This window comes from Gymnogyps californianus, chromosome 6 (genome assembly GCF_018139145.2).
Source record: "Gymnogyps californianus isolate 813 chromosome 6, ASM1813914v2, whole genome shotgun sequence".
Lineage (NCBI taxonomy): Eukaryota > Metazoa > Chordata > Aves > Accipitriformes > Cathartidae > Gymnogyps > Gymnogyps californianus.
The window spans coordinates 18,966,597-18,986,959 of record NC_059476.1 but is presented as its reverse complement, the minus strand read 5'-3'; the positions used below and the strand labels follow the sequence as shown (position 1 = coordinate 18,986,959).

General features: G+C 40.1%; 1 protein-coding gene across 2 annotated transcripts; it reads right to left on the bottom strand.

Annotated features, from left to right (window-relative positions):
* Positions 1-41: 41 nt before the first annotated feature.
* Positions 42-12,436, bottom strand: LGI1 (leucine rich glioma inactivated 1). 2 transcript variants are annotated; one of them, XM_050898629.1, is made up of 8 exons: positions 12,104-12,436; positions 11,654-11,725; positions 7,711-7,782; positions 7,536-7,607; positions 3,258-3,329; positions 1,839-2,008; positions 1,251-1,415; positions 42-1,166 (listed from the first exon to the last, which is right to left on the bottom strand). In XM_050898629.1, the coding sequence occupies exons 1-8, from the start codon at positions 12,292-12,294 to the stop codon at positions 349-351; spliced, it is 1,632 nt and encodes a 543-aa protein (XP_050754586.1). In that variant the 5' UTR covers positions 12,295-12,436; the 3' UTR covers positions 42-348. The 2 variants fall into 2 exon arrangements, with proteins under 2 accessions (XP_050754586.1, XP_050754587.1); XM_050898630.1 differs by having other exon boundaries at positions 42-403.
* Positions 12,437-20,363: the final 7,927 nt, after the last annotated feature.

The following is a 20,363-nucleotide window of genomic DNA, read 5'->3' as shown; positions in this document are numbered from 1 at the left end:
GAATGTGAAAGACACAAAATGTAAACATTTTATTTGGCAGTTGTTTCAAACAGGTGAATAAATAAATGGAAAAGTACATCTTAATATTCTTTATAGCAACAGATGCAGTTGCACACATATTTACATATTGTGGATGCAAAGAACAGTTAATTTCTTTTTGTTAAAAAATGCAACTTCCAACACCACTAGACTTGACAATTAAAGATGAAGATACTAGTAATACTTTGTTCTAGCAATCTCAACTTTTAAAGGCATTCATTTGGAAGTAAGATAAGAGAGTCATCATGCATTTAGTTCATTTTGTCCACTTATGGTAGAAAGTCTGATGTAATCTCAGAATTACGAGTGTCATGCGCTTAAGTCAACTATGACATGTTTATAAATCAATGTAGTTCCCTTAAAACTTGAAGCAAAGAGAAAATCTCGTTTATCGATGGAGACATGTATGAAAGATCTTGGTGCCTGTACGTTTAATTCTTGAAACTTCACAAATTTTGCCTTTTCAGCATCCCAATAATAGACTTGAGTGAAAGAATAATCACTTCCAAGAATGGCATATTGATAATTACTTATCTGAAGCGGTTGGAATACCATTGACCCTCGGGATGGCATCCTTTGTAAATCCAGAAATGCTGAACCACCCCATTTCATTACTTTAGAGTCCCCAATAAATCTTGTTAAGCAAATGTATACATCCTCTTTCACTTTGAAATGTTTCACTGCATATGCGTCTTCCATATCTTGGATATCAAAACGCTTAACAAATTCATTTGTTCCTTTGTTCCATTGATATATTACAGGTCTTTGGGAACTACTTGACAGAATTAAATGTGGTTTGCCCGATATTTCAAGATACTCCACATCAGTATCTCTGTACCAGGCGTGCAGAGACTGATGGGAATAAAATCCATTCCCATTCCATTTGTAAACCGTGGTGAAACCAGCCTTTGAACTGTCTGCAACAACAAAATACCAGTCTTCAGCAATCCTGAAAGTTTCAATGTCATTGGGTTTTCGGATTTTAAGGATTTCAATATCTTGAATTTTTATAAACTTATTAGCAAAAATATCTCTTTTATATATGTGGGAGCCTCCAAATAGCTGTGCGACAATGACATACAGCTGACTCTCAATCACTATAGGTTTACACACAACAGTTGAAGTACCTATAAAAAGAAAAGTAAAAGACAGGGTTAGCACCACTTTTTGGATCAGCTGTTGTAATGTTATTTGTCAAGCAGTGTTCATACCTGTAATGTTGTCATAATTCCTGAACATCACTTCTACGTGGTCCCATTCAAGAAAGATGCATTTTCCGGTAAAAGGCTGAGCAATAACCACGTGTTCATCATTCATGTATGAGAAAGTATCTACTGACAGAGACTGGTATGGCAGGGACTGATAAACTTCAAATTCTGCAAAAATGCACACAACATATGATAATTACAGAGATACTTTCCATAGTGCACTGAAAAAACATCTGCTTAACAGATACCAATTTATTACAAATTACAGTATTTCATCACTAGTCCAATTTTCCTGTTGATAAAGGAGCACTGCAACTTGTTTTTCAATCTTTCTCAATTAAAAGAGGTGCTGTTTTATGTCCCAGTTCTCCAAATCCTTATATAGCGTGTTAAAGTCTGAGTAGAAGCTGCAATATAAGACCCCACTCCCAGGTGAACTGCATGTCAGACTTACACCTGCACAGAATTCATATTGTTTTTAGTGGAAGTTCCATCCAGTATGCAGACTTCCTGCAAAAATGGACCCTAGAATAAAAAAATATATAGCTTTGACTTTAATTTAACAAGATTAAATAATTTGAAGCACGTTACCTGTAATAATGCAATCAAATTCTTTTGGAGAGAGGCTATTGATTTTGCGCTTCTTATATTCTGGTGGGCTTTCACAATAAATGTCTTCAACTGTTGCATTGGTGCTGCCCAGCCACTCCACTAACCACTTCAGTTTGCAGTCACAATTAAATGCATTGCCTCTAAGATCTCTACAACAAATAAATCATGCATTGAAAATAAGTAGTCAGCTGATGTATTCCTCCTTGCAGGACAACAACAAACTGGGCTCTTGTTAAATATGTGCCCTCTTGCTTATTCTCAACTGATGCCGTCTTGACTTAATTTGTCCTGACCCCTAGTTAAATCTACATACCAGAACCCATACAGGTTTAATTATATTAAGGTAATCAAGGAGAACTTCACTTGATGATCAGTAGGAAATTTTTATTGATTTCCCCAAGTTTACAGGTACACAAAAGCCTACCAAACTGTTGACCCCATATTTTGGGAGGTTGTTTCTTTTGGATTACCCTTTCTCAATAAGACCATTCTAGATAACAAAACCAGAGTTAATGTAACCTGATGGTCAGCCAGTCAGCATTTGCTGTCTCCTTTAGATATACTCATTTGGGGCTTTAGGGGACACAAGCAAAGGAGTTCTGTTCGAGTCTTTTACAGCTGTCTTCAGTCAGATTTCAGATCGTATGTACAGGAACGGGCAAGCGCCAGGAGCAGACTGTGTAACCACCTGGCCATGACCAGTCATGCCAAGTAATGCTACCAGATACACTGACCATCTCCACATCGTTCTACTGCAGCTCTACACTATGAATTCAGCCTACCTTGTTAATACAGGGAGCACACAAAGGATGTTCTGTGCTCATTGTCCTAAATCAGGTGAACCAGAATTTGGTGTGTTGTAAGCAGGACATACTTCAGTGAAGCAACTATAGGATTTATCTGTTTATCTATATTTTGTATCTTTACTGGTATTTAAGTTATATATTTTAAAAAGTTCATGTTTTGGTTTGGTTGCAGTTACATTTAGTATGGGATATGGTACTTACTAAGACACATGCTTTTGTGATAAAAGATAGCCTTCCCAGAAATTACTTGCACATAGAAATGTTACTCCATTAAATATTTTCCACCTTCCCCTCATGCCATGCTCTCTCATGCATCCCTAAGGATACTTCCTTCTTATTCACTAAGTCTTAATGAACATGCAGCTCTCTTACATAACTACTAACAATATTACTTATCTTCATAACTGGTGGAATATTCAAAACCAAAGCAAATTATCAACAGTAGACAAAAACCAAGCCTACCCATATTAGGTAGTCTCAGTAATAAGATCCCATTACTGGCTATCGGTTTGAATGGTTACTCAGAATGTCCTATAAAATAATCTCTTTATATTTTCAGTATAATTAATAGATTAATTAATTGCTTTCTTACACATTTGTTAAAGAATCCAAGCCTTTGAATATGTCTTTTGGAAGCGATTGGAGATTATTATTTGCGAGACTCCTGTAAAAGAAGACACTTCAGTATCAGTGCTAGTTCATGAAATTACACATTTTTGCAAGGTGTAATACTGTGTGGGTTTTTTTTCTTAAGGTAAAGAATCCTGGTATTCTCCAGCACTTAGTTCTAAAAGATTGCTTTTAAGAATAGCTCATTTACTTTGTGACTTTTTCTTCCACTAAAATGCCATGCCTCCTCCTGCTTTCTCACTCTTCAGCAGCCTTGCAGCATTTACAATACTTCACTTAGCAGGGTAAAAAGTGCAATCACCTCTGGTGTTTTGCCAACACCATTATTTTAAAACAATTAGTCATGATTGGATCTACTGATGTTTTCCTTATGAGATACCAATACATGGTGTTCATATTACTGCAATTTCCCCACTTTCTTATATCTCTTCTGGAAGGAAAATCTTAATACTAGGTTTCATTCCATTGGACTTAGGTTTAGCTCATAGTTTTTGGAAATATGCAGTAATAGACAAGAAATTGCTGATCAGCATTAATTTCTTTCCTGGAATGTGCGTGTGTGTGTGTGAGTATGTGTGTATGAGACCAGCAAAAAACCTGCCGTTAATTCCCAATTTTTAATGTTGGGAAAATTCGTTTAAATTCAGTGAGTATTCTAGCTAGTAAAAGCGACAAGGAAATGTGCAGGCTTTGAACAGCAATATATTACATTTCAGTCAGACATGTCTGTGTGAGTCCACCAAAGGTCTGGGTTCTCTGAGATGTCACTGAGGGCATGACAGGAAAAGAATAATGTTGTAGGGTATAGCTTATGCCTCTTTTGATTAACAAAATTATTTATTACTTATGAGAAGAAATGAAAATGGAAAGAAATCATTTTAGTTTAAGATCCCAGATAGAATCTGTAGCTAGTAAGACTTAGAACCTCTTCTGTTTTCTCTTGTAAACATAGAAGTTATTTATTAACTACAATTTCTCTATCCAAGCAAAGCCACTTAGGCATATACTTAAATTCAAGAACAGGCCCAGACGTATGAGGTCTGCTGCCTCATTTAAAATTAAGTGTTTGCCTTATCAGGAATAGTAAATATGGGATGATGCCATTAGTCCATTCTGACTTCACCACTTTCAAAGTACATCTGATTGTAACACTGGTGTATGTATCATGTGCTTTACTTATGCTTAATTTTACGCTCAAGAGCAATTCTTTAAAAGTCAGGTAACGCATATGGAGAAAGCTAAGTAGACTTGCAAGCTGAGGCAGATTTAATGCCCTGTATATTCTTTATATATTATTATGTAGCAAACCGAAAGGGATAATGTACTTGGAAGTAGCAGTGGTTCACCGCTGCCATGGGAATATGACTGACAGAAAAATTTACACAAGGTTTACGCATTTGCTGATTTTTGGATGAAAATTATGCATTTTATGTTCCACCGTTAAGAAGCATACTTTAGTGCATTCTATTAGTGAATAGAAAACACTGGCTTGTCTAGATGATGCTGTACATGGTATTTGGTTTGTAATAAGAGAGTAAAGGTTGAATCAAACATGCAGTTAAACTTATGGTTGCAGTTCTGGAAGAAATGCAATCAAAATTATATATTGTGCATAGAAATTATTGTCCAATCCTAACTGTAAGATTTTTACATTAAATTAGTAAACTAGTAAAAAAATGCTATTTTTCTTTAATTTTTCTGTTCTTCAATCTACTCTGAGGAGAAAATAAATTGTGTTGCATAATGATAAATACTAGATGGCTCTGTTTTACAATAAGGATACACTATAATTATCAAAGTTAATTGCGTTAGAAAAATACAAATGCTTGGACAGCTTACTGCATTGCAAAAGTTATGTTGTGAAAAGGAAGTGAACAGAATAAATAGAACAAAGTTCATCTTCTCCTCTAACTTCATGGAACTCACTTGTATGCTTATTTACTATGATTCTTTTAAATATATTTTATGTACAGAAGTACTCTCCTGTTTCTTAAATGAGAAATGCCTCAGGGTGCCAAATGATTATTCTTAACATGTATGTGCAGTTTTCCCCGAAGGGTGGGGAGTGGTTCTGCAAGCAGATTAAACTAGTCACATTCTGTGGTTAATGGACCTGCCTTTGCAGTTATTTTCTGCAAATTTCTCATTGTCTTAATGAATAGCGCTCCATGCGCAATAGCAGCATGATGCACAAATCTATGTCCCAAAAATGTGCATGCAATCATATGCAAACCACAGCAGCTCCTCAAATGTGGTTCTAGCTTTTGCATATGTTTTCTCTTACGAAACTGCTGAAGCATCCCCAGAAACCAACGTAACAGGCAAGACAAGATGTTACTCTTGGACGGTATGCTCTGTGGAGAAGAAACTGTGCCTTCCTCTGTGTTAGAAAAGCAATTTGCTCACTGGCAGCAACAGCTACTAAATAAGTAAATGAATATGATAAATAATGTACTGGACCCATTTGTGGATATAAAGCTATTCATGTGCATAAATATTTTGAAGATAGGGTCCCAGTTACCAGCCTTATCCAATTATCTGCCTTTTTTAACAATACTATAATTATGCCTATACCTCTAATATGGATTTTTATGGGATGTGCACAGCCTGTTCATATACCTTTTTCCCTCTCCTCTCTCTTTGCTCTTCCTCAGACCTACAGCCATTCTATAAGTAACTTTATCTACATGAGTAGTCACAGTAGGCTTGGTTTCAGCCAGCTGTGAGTCTTGTCTGTTCTGACCAAAAAGGGAAGAGTAAAGTGTTTTATGGTACATTTAGTATGTGGTGAATTGCAATTCAACTATTATATTTATGCATTAACTATTTAAAATGGAACCTTTGCTTTCTCTCCTGTGTCAAAATGTATGAAAGAAAAAGTTAAATGACCCTGTTTCAAAACTGTCTTGGAGGATATTGTGTTAAGGTCAAAAGGTCAGAATCCACTGCCCTGCCTGTGACACACACCCCAAAATATATGCTTCAGAATGCAAGTGCTCAGAGCTGAGTATAAACCCATGTCAGGCACACCCCAGATGTTTTAGCCTCCTTTTCTTACAGTATTTTTGTCTTTTTTATGTTTTCTTACAGTACATATTGTGTTTTCAATAAATTTATTGCTTGCTAAAATAAAATTATTGCTAAAAGATAAACTTGATGTAAGATAAGAGACAAAAGCCTGTCTAAAAACTGTCTTACTAGCTCAGAGCATGAGGATGCTACTCTTGTGTTTGCAGTGAAATGTTACAGGTATTTGTTGACAGTGTGCGTTTCACCTGCTGAGCACAGCATGAAAAATGCCTTCGCTGGTGTGAGGATGGGAAGCGTTGCTCCTAACAGCCACATTAGCATCCAGACTGCCTTTGACTAATTTCCCCTCTCGGCTAATGCAGCAAGGGGGCTGCAGCATGTCAGAGGGCAAGGGTTGGCCGTGTTTCCAGGATAGCCGAAGGGCTGAGCAGCAACACGAGGAATGTTAAGCAGACCCCGGTGTCAGTGCGTGAAGATCCCGACCGTGGGATGCTCTTGCTCGCGTGCAGGAGAGGACAGGGTGCAGTGCAGGGCTTTGAAGCCAATCCTGCCGGAGTCTAAAGGCTGCTATGCCCTACAGTTAAGTGGAAGAAGTGGATCAGTAAGTCATAATAAATGCCTCTTGTTGCAACTCTTCTATTTAAAATTGTTCTGGGTGGGAATTTTCAAATTTGATTTGGTCAGATTCTGCTGGATACGGTTAGTGGCTGAAGTGGACACGGGTACAGCCAGGAATGGCTGTAATATTCTCCTGGATCCACGCCAGACTGGGGTACCCAGGAAGAGGTGTGTGTCCACCCCTCAGCCTCTCACCACCGTGGCACCTCAGTGCTGACCACAGCTCCCACCTGCCTCCTCTCCAAGTCCCAAACTGGGACTCACCTCGTCAGTGCCAAGCTTCCTGACCCATCCTGCTTTCTCCCTGCTCCTACATGCTCAGCTGGAAATCCCCAGTGCTCTGAGCAGAGAAAGTCAGGGAGCTACTGCCAGACATGTACTGCTTGGAAGCTGTTTGGGTCCTGGCCTTCTACACATACCACAGTTTGGGAGTCTTTGGTGGAAACACAAAGATTAACATTCTAATTAAATGACTATTAATACCGCTTAAACAAATGTGAACAGCTATATATCAAAATGTGAAATTCAACAACACAGTGGTTCAGTTACTATATTAAATATACCAAGTAATATATTCAACCACTTTACTTACAGGTGAATTAAAGATTTCAGTCCTCTGAAAGTATTTCTTGAAATTGACTTAATGCTGTTGTTCTCTATGAACCTGTAACGGGTCGTAAAGTCATTCTGGTCAAAGCAATGCCTGGAACTTGGAAGCCCACCCACTCTATTCAATAATGCCAGGAAATATACTTTTGTCCACTCACAAATATTCTAGATGAGGAAGGCCCATGAAAGCGTCATCACTAATAACATCAAAAGTGTTGGATGTAAACAACCTGCGTAAAGACATGCAAAACAAAAGACCATTAGGTTATTAGCATCTTTAGAAAACAGTTCAGCAAGCCATGGTAGGCCAAATTTCCACTGCCTGGTTTCATGGTTTTGTCTGTGCAAGCACTACAGGATTGTAAGGCTGATATATTGCACCATAGTCTGGTGCAAACGGAAGGACCCAACAACTCGTTGCTTTGCCTACTGGGGCAATTACTGATAAAATTGCATTGATTTCTGTGGGATGTAAACGTGGGTTTATCATGCCAGTAAAACAATGGGATTGTACAAGCGCCACTGGAGACATACTTGGATGACAATGAAATGTTCAAGTACTACAGAAGTCTAAATTGTCTTGAAGAACACTTACTTTTGATGACAACATAGGGAAAGTATCCAGCTGGTTAGCCAGACATAGGTTGAATTTGCACCACTGACAGGCAGGAAAATCCTTTAACTTACGAGTTAAACTTGTGAGCATATTTGACCTGAGGGTACTGAGAAGTTACTGAGGAAAAAAATAGGAAATCTCTTAATTTAGTCAGTGTTCAAATCAGACCTATTTTTAAGACCACATTATACCTGCTGGAGATAGCTCTTAGTGTGTGCATGTATTTTTCATCCATCTAGCAGTAAAAATACCAGCAACGCATTTAATTTTATGTAATTTTGTAAGCATTAAAAGTGGACAAGCATTGATTTTTCCAGCTTTATTTATGCTTATCAGCCATGTTTGCATTTTTCCATTTTAATTCAGCTCTGGACTGCCACACCCTTAATATGGTGAGGCATTGTCAAGTATGATGAACTTTACCCCAGTGGAATACTAGATGCACATCTATATTTTATTCAGTTGGACCTGATGGATAAATAGATTTACATTATGACATCTTTAGGCATTCAGGAATGCAAGATTTCCAAGTATGAATTAATACATTTAATGAGTTAATCTCTTATTTTGAAGTTTGCATTAAGAATAAATTGCAGTTGATTTATTTTCTCACTTGGCTATTGCAGACTGTGCTTTGTCCACTTTAAATATGTTCCTTTATATGTATGAAAAATATAAGCAGGAAATTATTCCTTTTTGTTAGAAACAACAAATACTTCTCTTTCTTAGAGAAAATAAGTATTTTTGTAAAATCTCTGAACCAGAAGACCAATTTAGTAAATCTGCTGCCTGCAACTAATTTTACTTTTCTGATATGATTTCCCTGGATAATTTTTCCTTTTCTGCACTCTACCCTCCTTGTAATTTAAAGAACAGAGTGGTATCTCTTTAAATAGTATAGCTATTTTAGAGATTGCCAGGCTTATAGCATAGGACTTGCACTTGGTGAGCTCATTTGCCTCCCATCTTGTACCTCTCCCCAATGGCTGTATCATGCGTATTTGATGCACAAAGTGGCTTTTCTCCCACTCTCTGACCTCAAACACCAGATTTGCTTGATCTGTGACCCACCAGCTAGCTAATTCTGAGGACAGAGGCTGAAGATACTGCACTGTAGCTAGGGACTATATTGCCTAGCAGGAACTATACACTGCTAGCAGGTACGGATCCTGGTGCTGTGATTACCTCCCTTCTTTCTATGGGCTTTCATGTTATCAGTTTATAAGGGCACCCTCAGCATGTTGCTGATAAACAAGAGTTACGAGTGCTGGAGATGAGAGCTGGGAGATTTTCTCTACATTTAGGGAACACTCCTGCTGGCACTTCACCATAGCTGTGTAGGTCCTTCGTATTTTTGTTGTCACATGAAGAGCACAGAGCATACCATCCATACTATTCAAGAAGAAAAGCCCTCCTGGCCTGGAACTTACGAGTAGTGTTTAGCACAAGACCATGATTTTTCCAGAGACCATTGCTGCTACTACAGTAAAAACAGTAGTAAATAATAATAGCGGCAGATATATTCCACACTCAGAAATGTGCGCCTGGCATACTGGAGATACCAAGTTACATTTGGACTTTAAAAATGTAATGCTGGAGACTATTACATAGAAATACATATAGGCTGCTAAATCTTGCTATTGGCCAAATTAAACCTACCAATACAGCTATAATCATGCAAAACTTACTGTAATTTTTAATTAACATGAGTTTTCCATATTCTTATTTCCCTTACTATCTTCTGCCAAAGGTGGAAATTTTCTTTCCCACGTACAAACTGGAGCATTGGCCCCACAGATACAATCCTGCTCCTACGGTCCGTGTTTAAGGAGTCATTTGCCTTAGATCAGCAGCTTGACTTTCCAAAGATGGCAAGCAGCTCAGCTACCATGTTAGAAATATATCTGGAAAACAGATCACTCGTTGAAGCCCATAATGGAACAAAACCTGTCTTTCTGGGGTCAGAGCTTTTGTTGCAGCATTAATTAACAGCAGCTTAGAACATGCGTTTCAGTGTACGGCAGACCACGCAGATTATTACCATTACCAAAATGCCATAAGCTGTTGCCAAACCCCACTGTGCCAGGCGCTATAATAACTCAAAATAAGATGACTGTGTCTGTCCTACTCCACCCTACCCAATTCTGCTTCCCCTGGCAGTGGGATCGCTAAGTGTAGGTGGTGTATCGTAGCCAAGAGAGATGATGTCCTACTCACTCTCTTCAGATACAAGCTCCACCAATGCTGCTATTTCTTTTTTCTTTCCTTTGAAAGGCCCACTGCAGGAATTATGTGAAATGTGTCCCTTCTGTGATCTGTGACCACCTGGGAAAAGCTTCTCTGGAATAAAGCACCATGGAAAAGCATTTAGGTTTCCATAGTAACTGCATTTACCTATTTACCCTTTATCCAAAATTGTACAGTATGTCTGCACCTCCTTATCAGCTCCACTTGAGGTAGCAGAGTACAGCTAGGGTCAGGGCTTCAGCTATCGGTGCACCAGCAGTTTAATCTAACAGCCGTAGGGCTCCAATACATCAACATTACACCTCTGACCACATCTAGAGTGCATGGGAAGTCCGTCTGGGACAGACGTCCAATTTTGATTTTGATCACATTAGGGAGTCTGTCTTGCCGGATTTCTGAGACAAATCTGAGTGTGTGTCAGGCTGGCAGCACATCCACTATAAACAGTACAGGTTACACCCCCTCTACCTCTGTATAGCTTGCAATTATATAATCGTATGCCCACGTTTCTAGGAAAGCCTGTGAGCCTGTAAATCCTATATAGAAATGCATCTAATATTTAAACATCCCAAAATATTCTCTTCCTGCGTATACCTCATCGCAGTATTTCATTTTGAAATAACTGCTTAAATTTTTTGATTGAAAGAAAATCTTCATTACTTTTGTGGCTTGTTTTCAAAGAACATGAAATAACAAATAGGGTCAAATCCAGGCGCTATGAAGGCAAAACTCCCACTGAAGTGACTAAACTTCCACAGAAGTCAATGGCAATTTTACATGGAAAAGGACTTCAGGACCTGTCCCACTGCAATGAAGGGCCTGATCTGAGGGGTTCTGAGCTCACAGTTGATGGGAGTTGCAAATGGGCAGCTTTATATTGGGATCAGGCCCCAGGACTGCAGAAAAGAAACATGAATAGTTGTTGCAATGCTCAAGTCCCTACTGTAATGTTAATTAAAGTATAATAAAGACAGCATACGTTCTGTCACCAATAGCTTCAGCATGTAATCATTCAAAGGAGCACTGACAACAGATAGCCTTGCACAATACTAAGTAGATACACTTCGAAAAAATTAAACATGCACTATCTTTCAGATTGCTAAAAAGTCTTGTATTTTGTCATCTAATGAATCTTCTCTCGCTGTTTCTTATAAAATTAATACTGAGACCCTTTCTAAAATATTTATGGATACATATACATTTCATAACAAAAACTGTATCATATAAATATTTCTCACAGAAGCTGCAGAGATGGTGTGAGCAAAAAACTCCCTTCTGGGATTTTAGTAAAAGCAGATCTCACAAAGGATCTGGAAAGAAGAAAAAAAACAACCTTATATTAATGTAGTCTCATATATCCATGGTTATAATACTGATCTGGTCATCACAGAGAAATTTATTTATATAAGTAAAAAAAAATAAAAAACAAAGAAAATGAATGTTACAGGTTTCATGTAGTATAGAAGAGGTATAAAATGGGATGTGTGCACATACACAGACAGACAGACATGAAAGAGATGTAAAAATCAGGATTCAAGGATGCAGCACAATTTTAACACATTAGCTGATGATTCTGAATGCTGGAGGTACTCCCTGCAGCAAGCATCCTTCCGTATGCACTGAAAACACCACACATCCTAGTTCATTTTAAATCATAAATTAGATAACCAAATGCTTACAGCCCTTACAGTGAGATAACATCAGGCGGAACGCTGCGAGGAATAGATCTGGCATTTTCACATAAAGCATTATCTTTGGTACAAGTACACCAGGCAGGACATTTTGGCTTCACTGGTTTCTTCCCTTCAGTCAGCAAAAGCACAGATAAAAGGCATAAGAAATAAGCAATTCTTCTAAAGGGTCTGCTGGCATTTCCCATTCTTTTGATCCGCTCTCGTTCCAGCCAGTTGAAAGAATATCCCAAAACATGAACAGGGGTTCTTTATTCAGCCATTGGATGTCTTTCTATAAGTCCAGGTCAATATTTGTCTCTGCTTTCCCAAACCTTTTCTTTCTCTTTCACTCTGTTTTTGTAGACAGAAACCTGCAGCTGATCTGTATGTTTCCACTCACTCAGGCAACGTACTGCTCAGAGAAGAGACCTGCGAGGTGCTGTAAGATGGGGAAAATCCAACCGGCTGAAGGGAAAAAAAAAAAAAGAAGAAAAAAAAAAAAAAAGACTTGCATCACCACAAAAACACTGAGCACAACACAGCATTAGATTGCAAAGTGATGTAACTGAGAAATACGCTGCTGTTTTCACAGGGAGGCCCTTTCCCTGTTACCAAAAATAGTACAGCATTATGTTTTGCTGGTGGGTGGGTGAGTGGGTGTGGGGTGGAGTGTATGTGTGTGGGGGGAGAAATCAGTCATCTCGTACTGGATCCCTACAACCTCGTGAACCTTTGAGAATTATGCTTCACATATTGCAAGCAGCAGAACTAACGGCAGTATCCACAGGAAAATGAAATCGAGTGAAACCATCAAAAGCATTGCTGCAAAAGCTGTTAGATTAATTTTTATCCTTAGCCCTTATTGCACATATTTGTACCACTGAAAAACAAGCTGCCACACATGGAAAATATTACAACGTATGAGAGAATGCCTACAACTGTCATTCCTAAACAAAATATTTTCTCATGCAAAATAGACCCCAACTGCTTTTTTTTTTTTTTTTGAGAAAGAACCATTCTTATTTGTTACATGTTTTCTGAGCTGGTTAAAGTGGATCAAGCACTATTCAAAATGGACAACATGAATTAAAAGTTCAAGTTTAAAAATTTATTTGCTTGGAGACTGGTTTGATCATTTTAGATGGAAAAAAGAAAACTGTTATTTAAACACCAGCTGTGTTAAACCTGTAGTTAATAATGGACCTTCTTTGAAAAGTGACAGGATAGGGACAGATCTTGATGGTAATAATGAATCTTTACTGCCTGGCGGCTGCAATTGAAATTAGTGCTAGGTGCAGTATGGATACTCCGTAAGATACAGTCCTCAGCCTGAAGAGTTTACAGTAAACTACATTAAATATTTTATAGGGAACTTAAGCAGCACCTAAGTGTTATTATATAAAGAATGGTAAGACAAAACTAATGAATGCCAAATAGCTGGAAAGCTGTATGGGATGATTTTATTTTTTCTGATATGGGATTGCTATTAGAAGAGTTTTGCAAACTTTTATAGGTCCTGCCCATCAGACTGGCAGCACCGTTGACGTTACACAGATCACAAAGCCTACTAGGGTTGACCCGATGGTACAGAAGTTTAATAGAGTCATGCTCGCTATTGGCTCCTTCACATAGGTGCTGTCTCCTCACCAGGAGACACCCGATCTCCTGATGAGGAGATCTCTCTTGACTTCTGGTTACTCCTCCTTTGATTCCACATGGCCACCTGGCTCTGGCCCATTGCTCCTGCTCTACATACAGGCCATGAAATCTCAAGACCAACGCCGGGCCACGTCTGTCTTCCTCAGGAACAACGCCAGCAAGGCCCTAGCGCATATCCAGATATGGGTCCCCAGCAGGAATGTCATACGCTATGGGTGAAAGATGGCAAAGGGGAACAACAGCCTGCAAAACTGCAAGAAACTCAGTGTATGGATACTAGGCAGGACCCAACGTTGCTGATCCTTGCCTGGGCGGTGCCTGAGGTCTGTCTCCCTTGGATGAGAGGAGACCCACAGAGCTCACACCCGGTGGTGGGACCGCATCCTCTGAGGGACTGGGGATGGCCAGAAACGTCCAGAAAGCTTTCAAAGGCAGAGGGCCGCCTCCGAAGGCCCTGCTGGGAGAGGACTCCAGTGCCTGTGCATCGGCATGCTCCCCGCCAGGCACCCGTGCCTGCGGAAGAAAGGGTGGCTCGCGCTTTCCCAGCTCCCTCGCTCTCTGCGGTGTGTTTTTTTAAAGCTCTTTATTAATTTAAGTGCGGGCCCATGTTTTTGCTCTTAAGAAAATCTTCCCTGTCAGCAGTCTCTCCTGAAGCAGGATTGACTTCAACTAGGAGTGACACAGAGCTGTGTTATTTGTGAGCCCTTCCACCTTCTGTAAGGAAATGGTACAGAATTACAGTAACCAAAGCACTGAAATCATTATAAAGCAAATGTCGATGCCTTCCCCCGGGCATAAAGGTTACTTCTTGCTCTGGAAATGATTTAATTGTATGACTGAGAAAGGAGCTGGGGTTGTGGGACTTGTGTAAGTAGGGTACATCATCCTCTCCCCTCCGAGATGTCCAAAGGCACAGACTTCGGTGAGGTGAGAACAGAAAATTCTCTAACTTTTTACTGAAAGAGAAGAGGCCTGTTGTTGTTTGTTTATTCCTGGCAAAGCTATCCATTGCCATGGCAATATTTGGCCATTGATGGTGAAACCCCGTGTTTCATTTCCTTTGGCTCATTCACTGAAATCCACCATCAATTACTTAGGCATTTCTTTTTAGTTAATACTCCAGCCACATTGTGAACCTCCTGAAAACTTTGCAGCGTAGCGGTTTTTTGGTAACAAAAGCACATTCTGCAGCAGAGCAGTAACCTGACTCCAGTTTTGTCTGTGCAGAGAACCACCTGGAAGTTAGTTTTCTATTCCAAACTACATGCCAAAACAACTGCTTTTTCCAAAATTGCAAATATTATGAATATTTATAACAGCTCTGTCAAAAGAGAGGCATAAATCACGTTTTCCAGGGTCCTTTTGTGCCAAACTCAACATCTCATTTCTTGCCATGTAGTAGTTTAAAAACAAATTGGTTCATGGGTTTTCAGGGGCATAGCTGCTCTCCAGCCATTGCAACATTTGGCTCACCCTTTACCTATGCCATCACTGTTTGTTTTCTGGCTAACAGAGCAGGCAGTGGCCTGCTGTGCCCACATCCCAGTGCCTGCCTCCAGGCCCAGCTTGTTTTCGCTGGTGTTTCAGGTACTGATTAGGCACAATGTGATTCAAAATTTATTTATTTTTCTTTCAGCGAGGTTCCAGCAGGGGGGATGAGGGAGTTGTGGCTTGCGTTACTCGGTCTGCTTCCCATCATGAGAGAACGCTCTAGCTGAAAAATCTTCACCTTGCCGTGGAACGGACGTGCTCGCTGGCAGACATGTTCCAGTACGGGCAGGGATGTACTGTGCTTCTGGCTGCCACCGTTGGCTCGGTTTCGGTACCGGGCAGGCCAGCGGCACCTAAGCGAGACCCCCCTTACAGCCGCCCGGGCCGTGGCTGCGGGGGCCGGCCGGGGCTGCCCCCACCCGCGCCGCGGCCGGCCGGCCGGGCGGCCCGGTATCCCGGCAACCCGCCGCGCCGCAGCCCCGCTCCCGCTCCCGCTCCCGCCCGCCGCTGCCGCGCGCTGCCCTGCCCTGCCCTGCCCTGCCCCGCCCCGGCCGGCGCCTGCCGGTCCCTTGCCTGCTCGCTCGCCGTGCCGCCCCGTTTTAGCCAGAGCCGGTCTGAGGAGAAGCCTCCAGGGACAAGGCGGCGCGGAGGGAGGGAGGGCGGCGAGCGCCCTGGCTTCCCTTTCGCCTTCCCCAGGCTCCTCCGGTGCCCTCTTACGATTTCTGCCCTCTTTGTAACAACGGAGAACCGCCCGTCGCTGCCCTGAGCGGAGCAGGTTCTAGTATTTCCTGCACTTTATTAATATGCTGTGGTACTTCACCTCTTTAATTTTGACCAGAGCTAAGTAAGCCTTAGTGACTGATTATTATTTCCCACATAGTCACTCCATATGGTAAGAATCAAATAGCTTATTTCTTCCAATGTATCCAAATTGTTTAGTAACAACAATTTTTGGTAATAATCAACCATCTAATAACAAGCTTGGTGTAGGTATATGACGGTCAAAATTAAAGATACGTTTGCTAGTTGTCATTAGAGGTATTCACCACATACCATTACTCGTGTTCTTTGGTCAGACTTAGCACAACTTTTGGGGCTTGGTTTCTAGAGCAAACATACGCATTTATTATTATTATTATTATTTACTAAAAATACATTTTTAGCAAGTATTCTCGAATATCTGGTTAAAATGTGAATAATTCTATGAGTAAACCTGTTTGCTAAAATATTTGAAGAAAGCAAACACAAATAGTCAGAACAGAGCCAAAAATTATTTTTAAAAATATTTAATACTTTTTTGAGGGATTAACTCTGCTCCACTGACTATATTTGCGTATTTGCATTAGCCCAATATGTTTTCATTACCAACATATGACAAAATTTTAATAAGCTTCCTGTGGTTTCATGCTCACTACATTTCCCTTTGCAGATACACTGTTCCAGTTATCCTTTATTTCATCCTGCTTTTAGAAAATTGTGTTGCCTTTTCTATGCTCAGGATGAGCTGCCTGCACATATGTGGCCTAATTCAAAATACACTGATGGTGATGGCGAAACTTTAGTGAACTTTACTGTGCTTGGTGTTAAGCCCATAATATTACACCACACAGATATGCAATAGTCCGAATCACACCCCTATATTCGTAAGTCTCCTAAAGAACAAAACATTGTCATTGCTATGTTACCACTGTGTTTGGAGCAGAAGGATTTTGAGATCAAAGACTCCTACAAACATCTCATGGGCCTGAGTTTTCGCTCTCTCAGTGCCACTCTTTTAACAAATTCTGCAGCAAATGGCAAATTTGAAGCAGCTGAGACCGAGGCTGTACTTTCAATAAACAAAACTAAGTCTTGTGAATTCTAAACAGTTCTGAAAAGGCTATGCTTCCTGGTGGATCTGGCACCAAGAGCCATTGCCAGGAAGAGGCCTACTGCAGGTTAGGCATAATAAAACTCGAGATGCCTTTACAACAGCTCATAGCACAGACTAGCTTGGGAATGATCACAGGGCTGCCCAGAACTTTTTATTTAGAAAGTTCTTCTGACTTTGCCCTGTCCTGTCTATACAGGTCCCTATTACGGATATCCTTCTTTATTATACCACAAGAGTTTCATTAAAAGCAGAACAACCAGGCCAGTCCCTGTGTCAAAAAGCTGAGGAAATGGCTACTTAATTGCTGCCAACTTTAGAGGAAAGAAAAACTCGGAGGGTGGTCTCCTTTCCCTTGCATAAAGTAGCCAGTTCACAGTTCAGCATGGAGTTAGAAGTGATCACCTCTGAAGAGAGTCAGGTCTTAGCTCTCATGGCCAAAATTGCATGGTGATGCAGAACACCTACTGCACTGAGCATATCCTGGTGAGTGTGCAGGTGGCTCTAGGACTGCTCGCTGGCTTAGGTACACCAGAATTTGACCAATGACAAAAAGTATGTCAGGAGAGATGTACTGTTATCCAAACTGTCATTCTCTAAGAAAAACAGATGCGCAATGTATTTCATCCAAAGAGAAGCTAGGCAAAATTTATCCATATTTAGGTTTTATTTTGTTACAACCAAGGACTTCCGACATCTTTATGATTCTTGATGCTTTATTTTCAATTGCAGGTTTTTAAATAGTAGAGAATATTAGAAATTACCTCAGAAGACACTTTAAAGCTATAGGATTTCTACCCCTTGTGATTTTTGAAAGGCGCTCTCAGGCTGGGAGGGACCTCATCCAACCTCCTGGGTAACCAAGAGGGATAAAGGCTAAGAAGCTAGATATGAAGTATCCAAAATGTACTCTGTTTTGATATCACATGACTTTTAAACCAGTTTCACAGAATTTTAAGGACCTAATCCATCATCTTTGAACAGCTGATATTGACAATACTGCTAATGTTAGGTGTGTTTACATGTTCTGCAGGATGCTCGTTCACGCTGGTCTGACTGTCTTCCAAGGCAGCCACAGCTCGGTAGCTTTACCTTATGTAAGTAAAGAAAAAGAACAGAACAAACTATCAAACAGAAAAATCCATTAACTGTCCTTCAGGTCAGACATGGACATAACCTCAGCTACTGGACTGGCCCTTCACTATGAGAAAGACCCCACAAATCCTATCAATCTTGTTATGTATTGACCCCTGGTTTCCCTGGGGTTGTCTATTTGTCCTACTCTGAATGAGACTGGATGCCTGCATAAATCCTAGAGCTGGGATTCCTCAGTAGCATGAAGTTAACTGCTCTCCTGAATACTAGCCACTTTTCTCCAGACCTAAACAAATAGTTCCTGCTTTGTTTCTCTTGTCTGTGTTTTGCCTTGAAAATGCTGACAATGGATATTTAGAGTTGGGGGGGAAATGAAAAGAGCAAGCATACAAGCTCCAGAGCAAACGAGAGCCCAATTGAAAGATGTGTGAAGCTGTGCTACTTCATGGTCCACAGCAGGAACGGAGACCACACCTAATATAGAGGGAAGTATTAAGAAAGGAAACAATAAAAAAGAACACCAGTTTTTCACTTGCTGTAGAAATCTGTGCTTTCTCAATCTTTCAAGAAAACTTCCAAGAAAATTTGCCTGTAGTTAGTTTCTACTCTGGGAAGGTCAACATCTCACGTGTGCAAGGTTGGAAATGGGGACAGTTTTCAGCCAGACAACATGCCCATCCACTTCAGTGGAACTGACATCAGCCTCATCACCTAGCATGCATCCTACCGTAAGATTGAACTGCCCTCTATAGGAACCTCTCAGGGCGGAAAAGTGTTCAAATATGCAAGTTACTTTTTTGCCTTTTTTCCCCCTACATAGCCCGATCAGACATTAAAAGTATGATACTACTGAGAAAATCTATGCTTAATTTATAATTGGAAATGCTCTCATGACTTCTGAGCAAACTGACATGGTGATATTGAGAACATAGTTCTGTGCAATGCTTTCCTCAATGGGATGGTTTCTCTCTTCCCTACTTTTCCACGGGCTCTTGGTTCTGCCCTCTTCCACAGCTAGCTACTGGTGTTTCTGGCTCTAATGCTATTCTCTAAACTGGATTAAATAAATGATCTGGTAAAAGAACAAAAACCAAATAAAACCCTAAACAAGCCCAAATCCTTCCAAAACAAAACAAGAATTGCTAGAGCCAGAACAAGCAGCTGACACGAGCGGGCAGGGAGCATTGGTTTTGCTGTTAGAGAAAATGTATAGTTTTTTGACTATACATGTTTGAGGGGTAGTTTCATATTACAAATGCTCACGAACATTTAAATGAACCATAGGACAGAACTGGTGACAAAGTACCTCAGTCTGGACCAAACAGGACAAAATATGAACCTCATAAAATGCCCTAGTATTTAGCTAGCATTGTTTAAATGTTATCATCTAACTGGAGGACAGACCCTCAAGAGGTGGATACAAACTGACACATGATAATTATGACCTCCACTCTGCCAGCCCCTTGCACTATTTGTTAATTTACTAGTTGTTCATAGGAGGTATCCTTCAAGCCTACAGTAAAAATACAGAGGGATAGAAAATCCAGTCCAGTAAGAAGCCTGTATCCAAAACAAAATGTCCCAGATTTTCTAGCATGAGCAAGTGCTTTCTACAGACCCAAAACAACATACCACTGTCACTGCAGCTAAATGCCATTTAATTGGCAGCTAGAAAAGTCTATAATACATTTCTTCATGGAAAAATGTTTGAGCTCTTCCAGTTTGCCAAGATGCTAATTAAAAACAGACGGCATGTTATAAAATCCTTTCCTTGACCTGTGCTATCTTACATTGCCCTTCTGTACTTTTTTCATGGCGTTGGCTCCCTGCAGAATTATTCTAATCTTTATAAACTTGTATTTAATTCTCCTTGTCATTTTGTGGACAGAAAAAAAGTAACTAAATGTTATTTATTTAAATGTACATAGGAAATTTATTTGTTACATGGCAGAGGTAACAGGCTTTTGAGGAGAGAATCTTTACTCGTTAAAAACAGAAGGTTTCTACATCCTGAATAATTCACAATGAAAGAAATCTCAGTGCCACTGAAGTCACTGAAATAGTTCAAGTAAAAGCCTCGCTGGAGTGCCACTGACATAATGAATTGCACAATGAGAAGGACATGCCTCATCAAACACATATTATTGTTTCATCATTGCT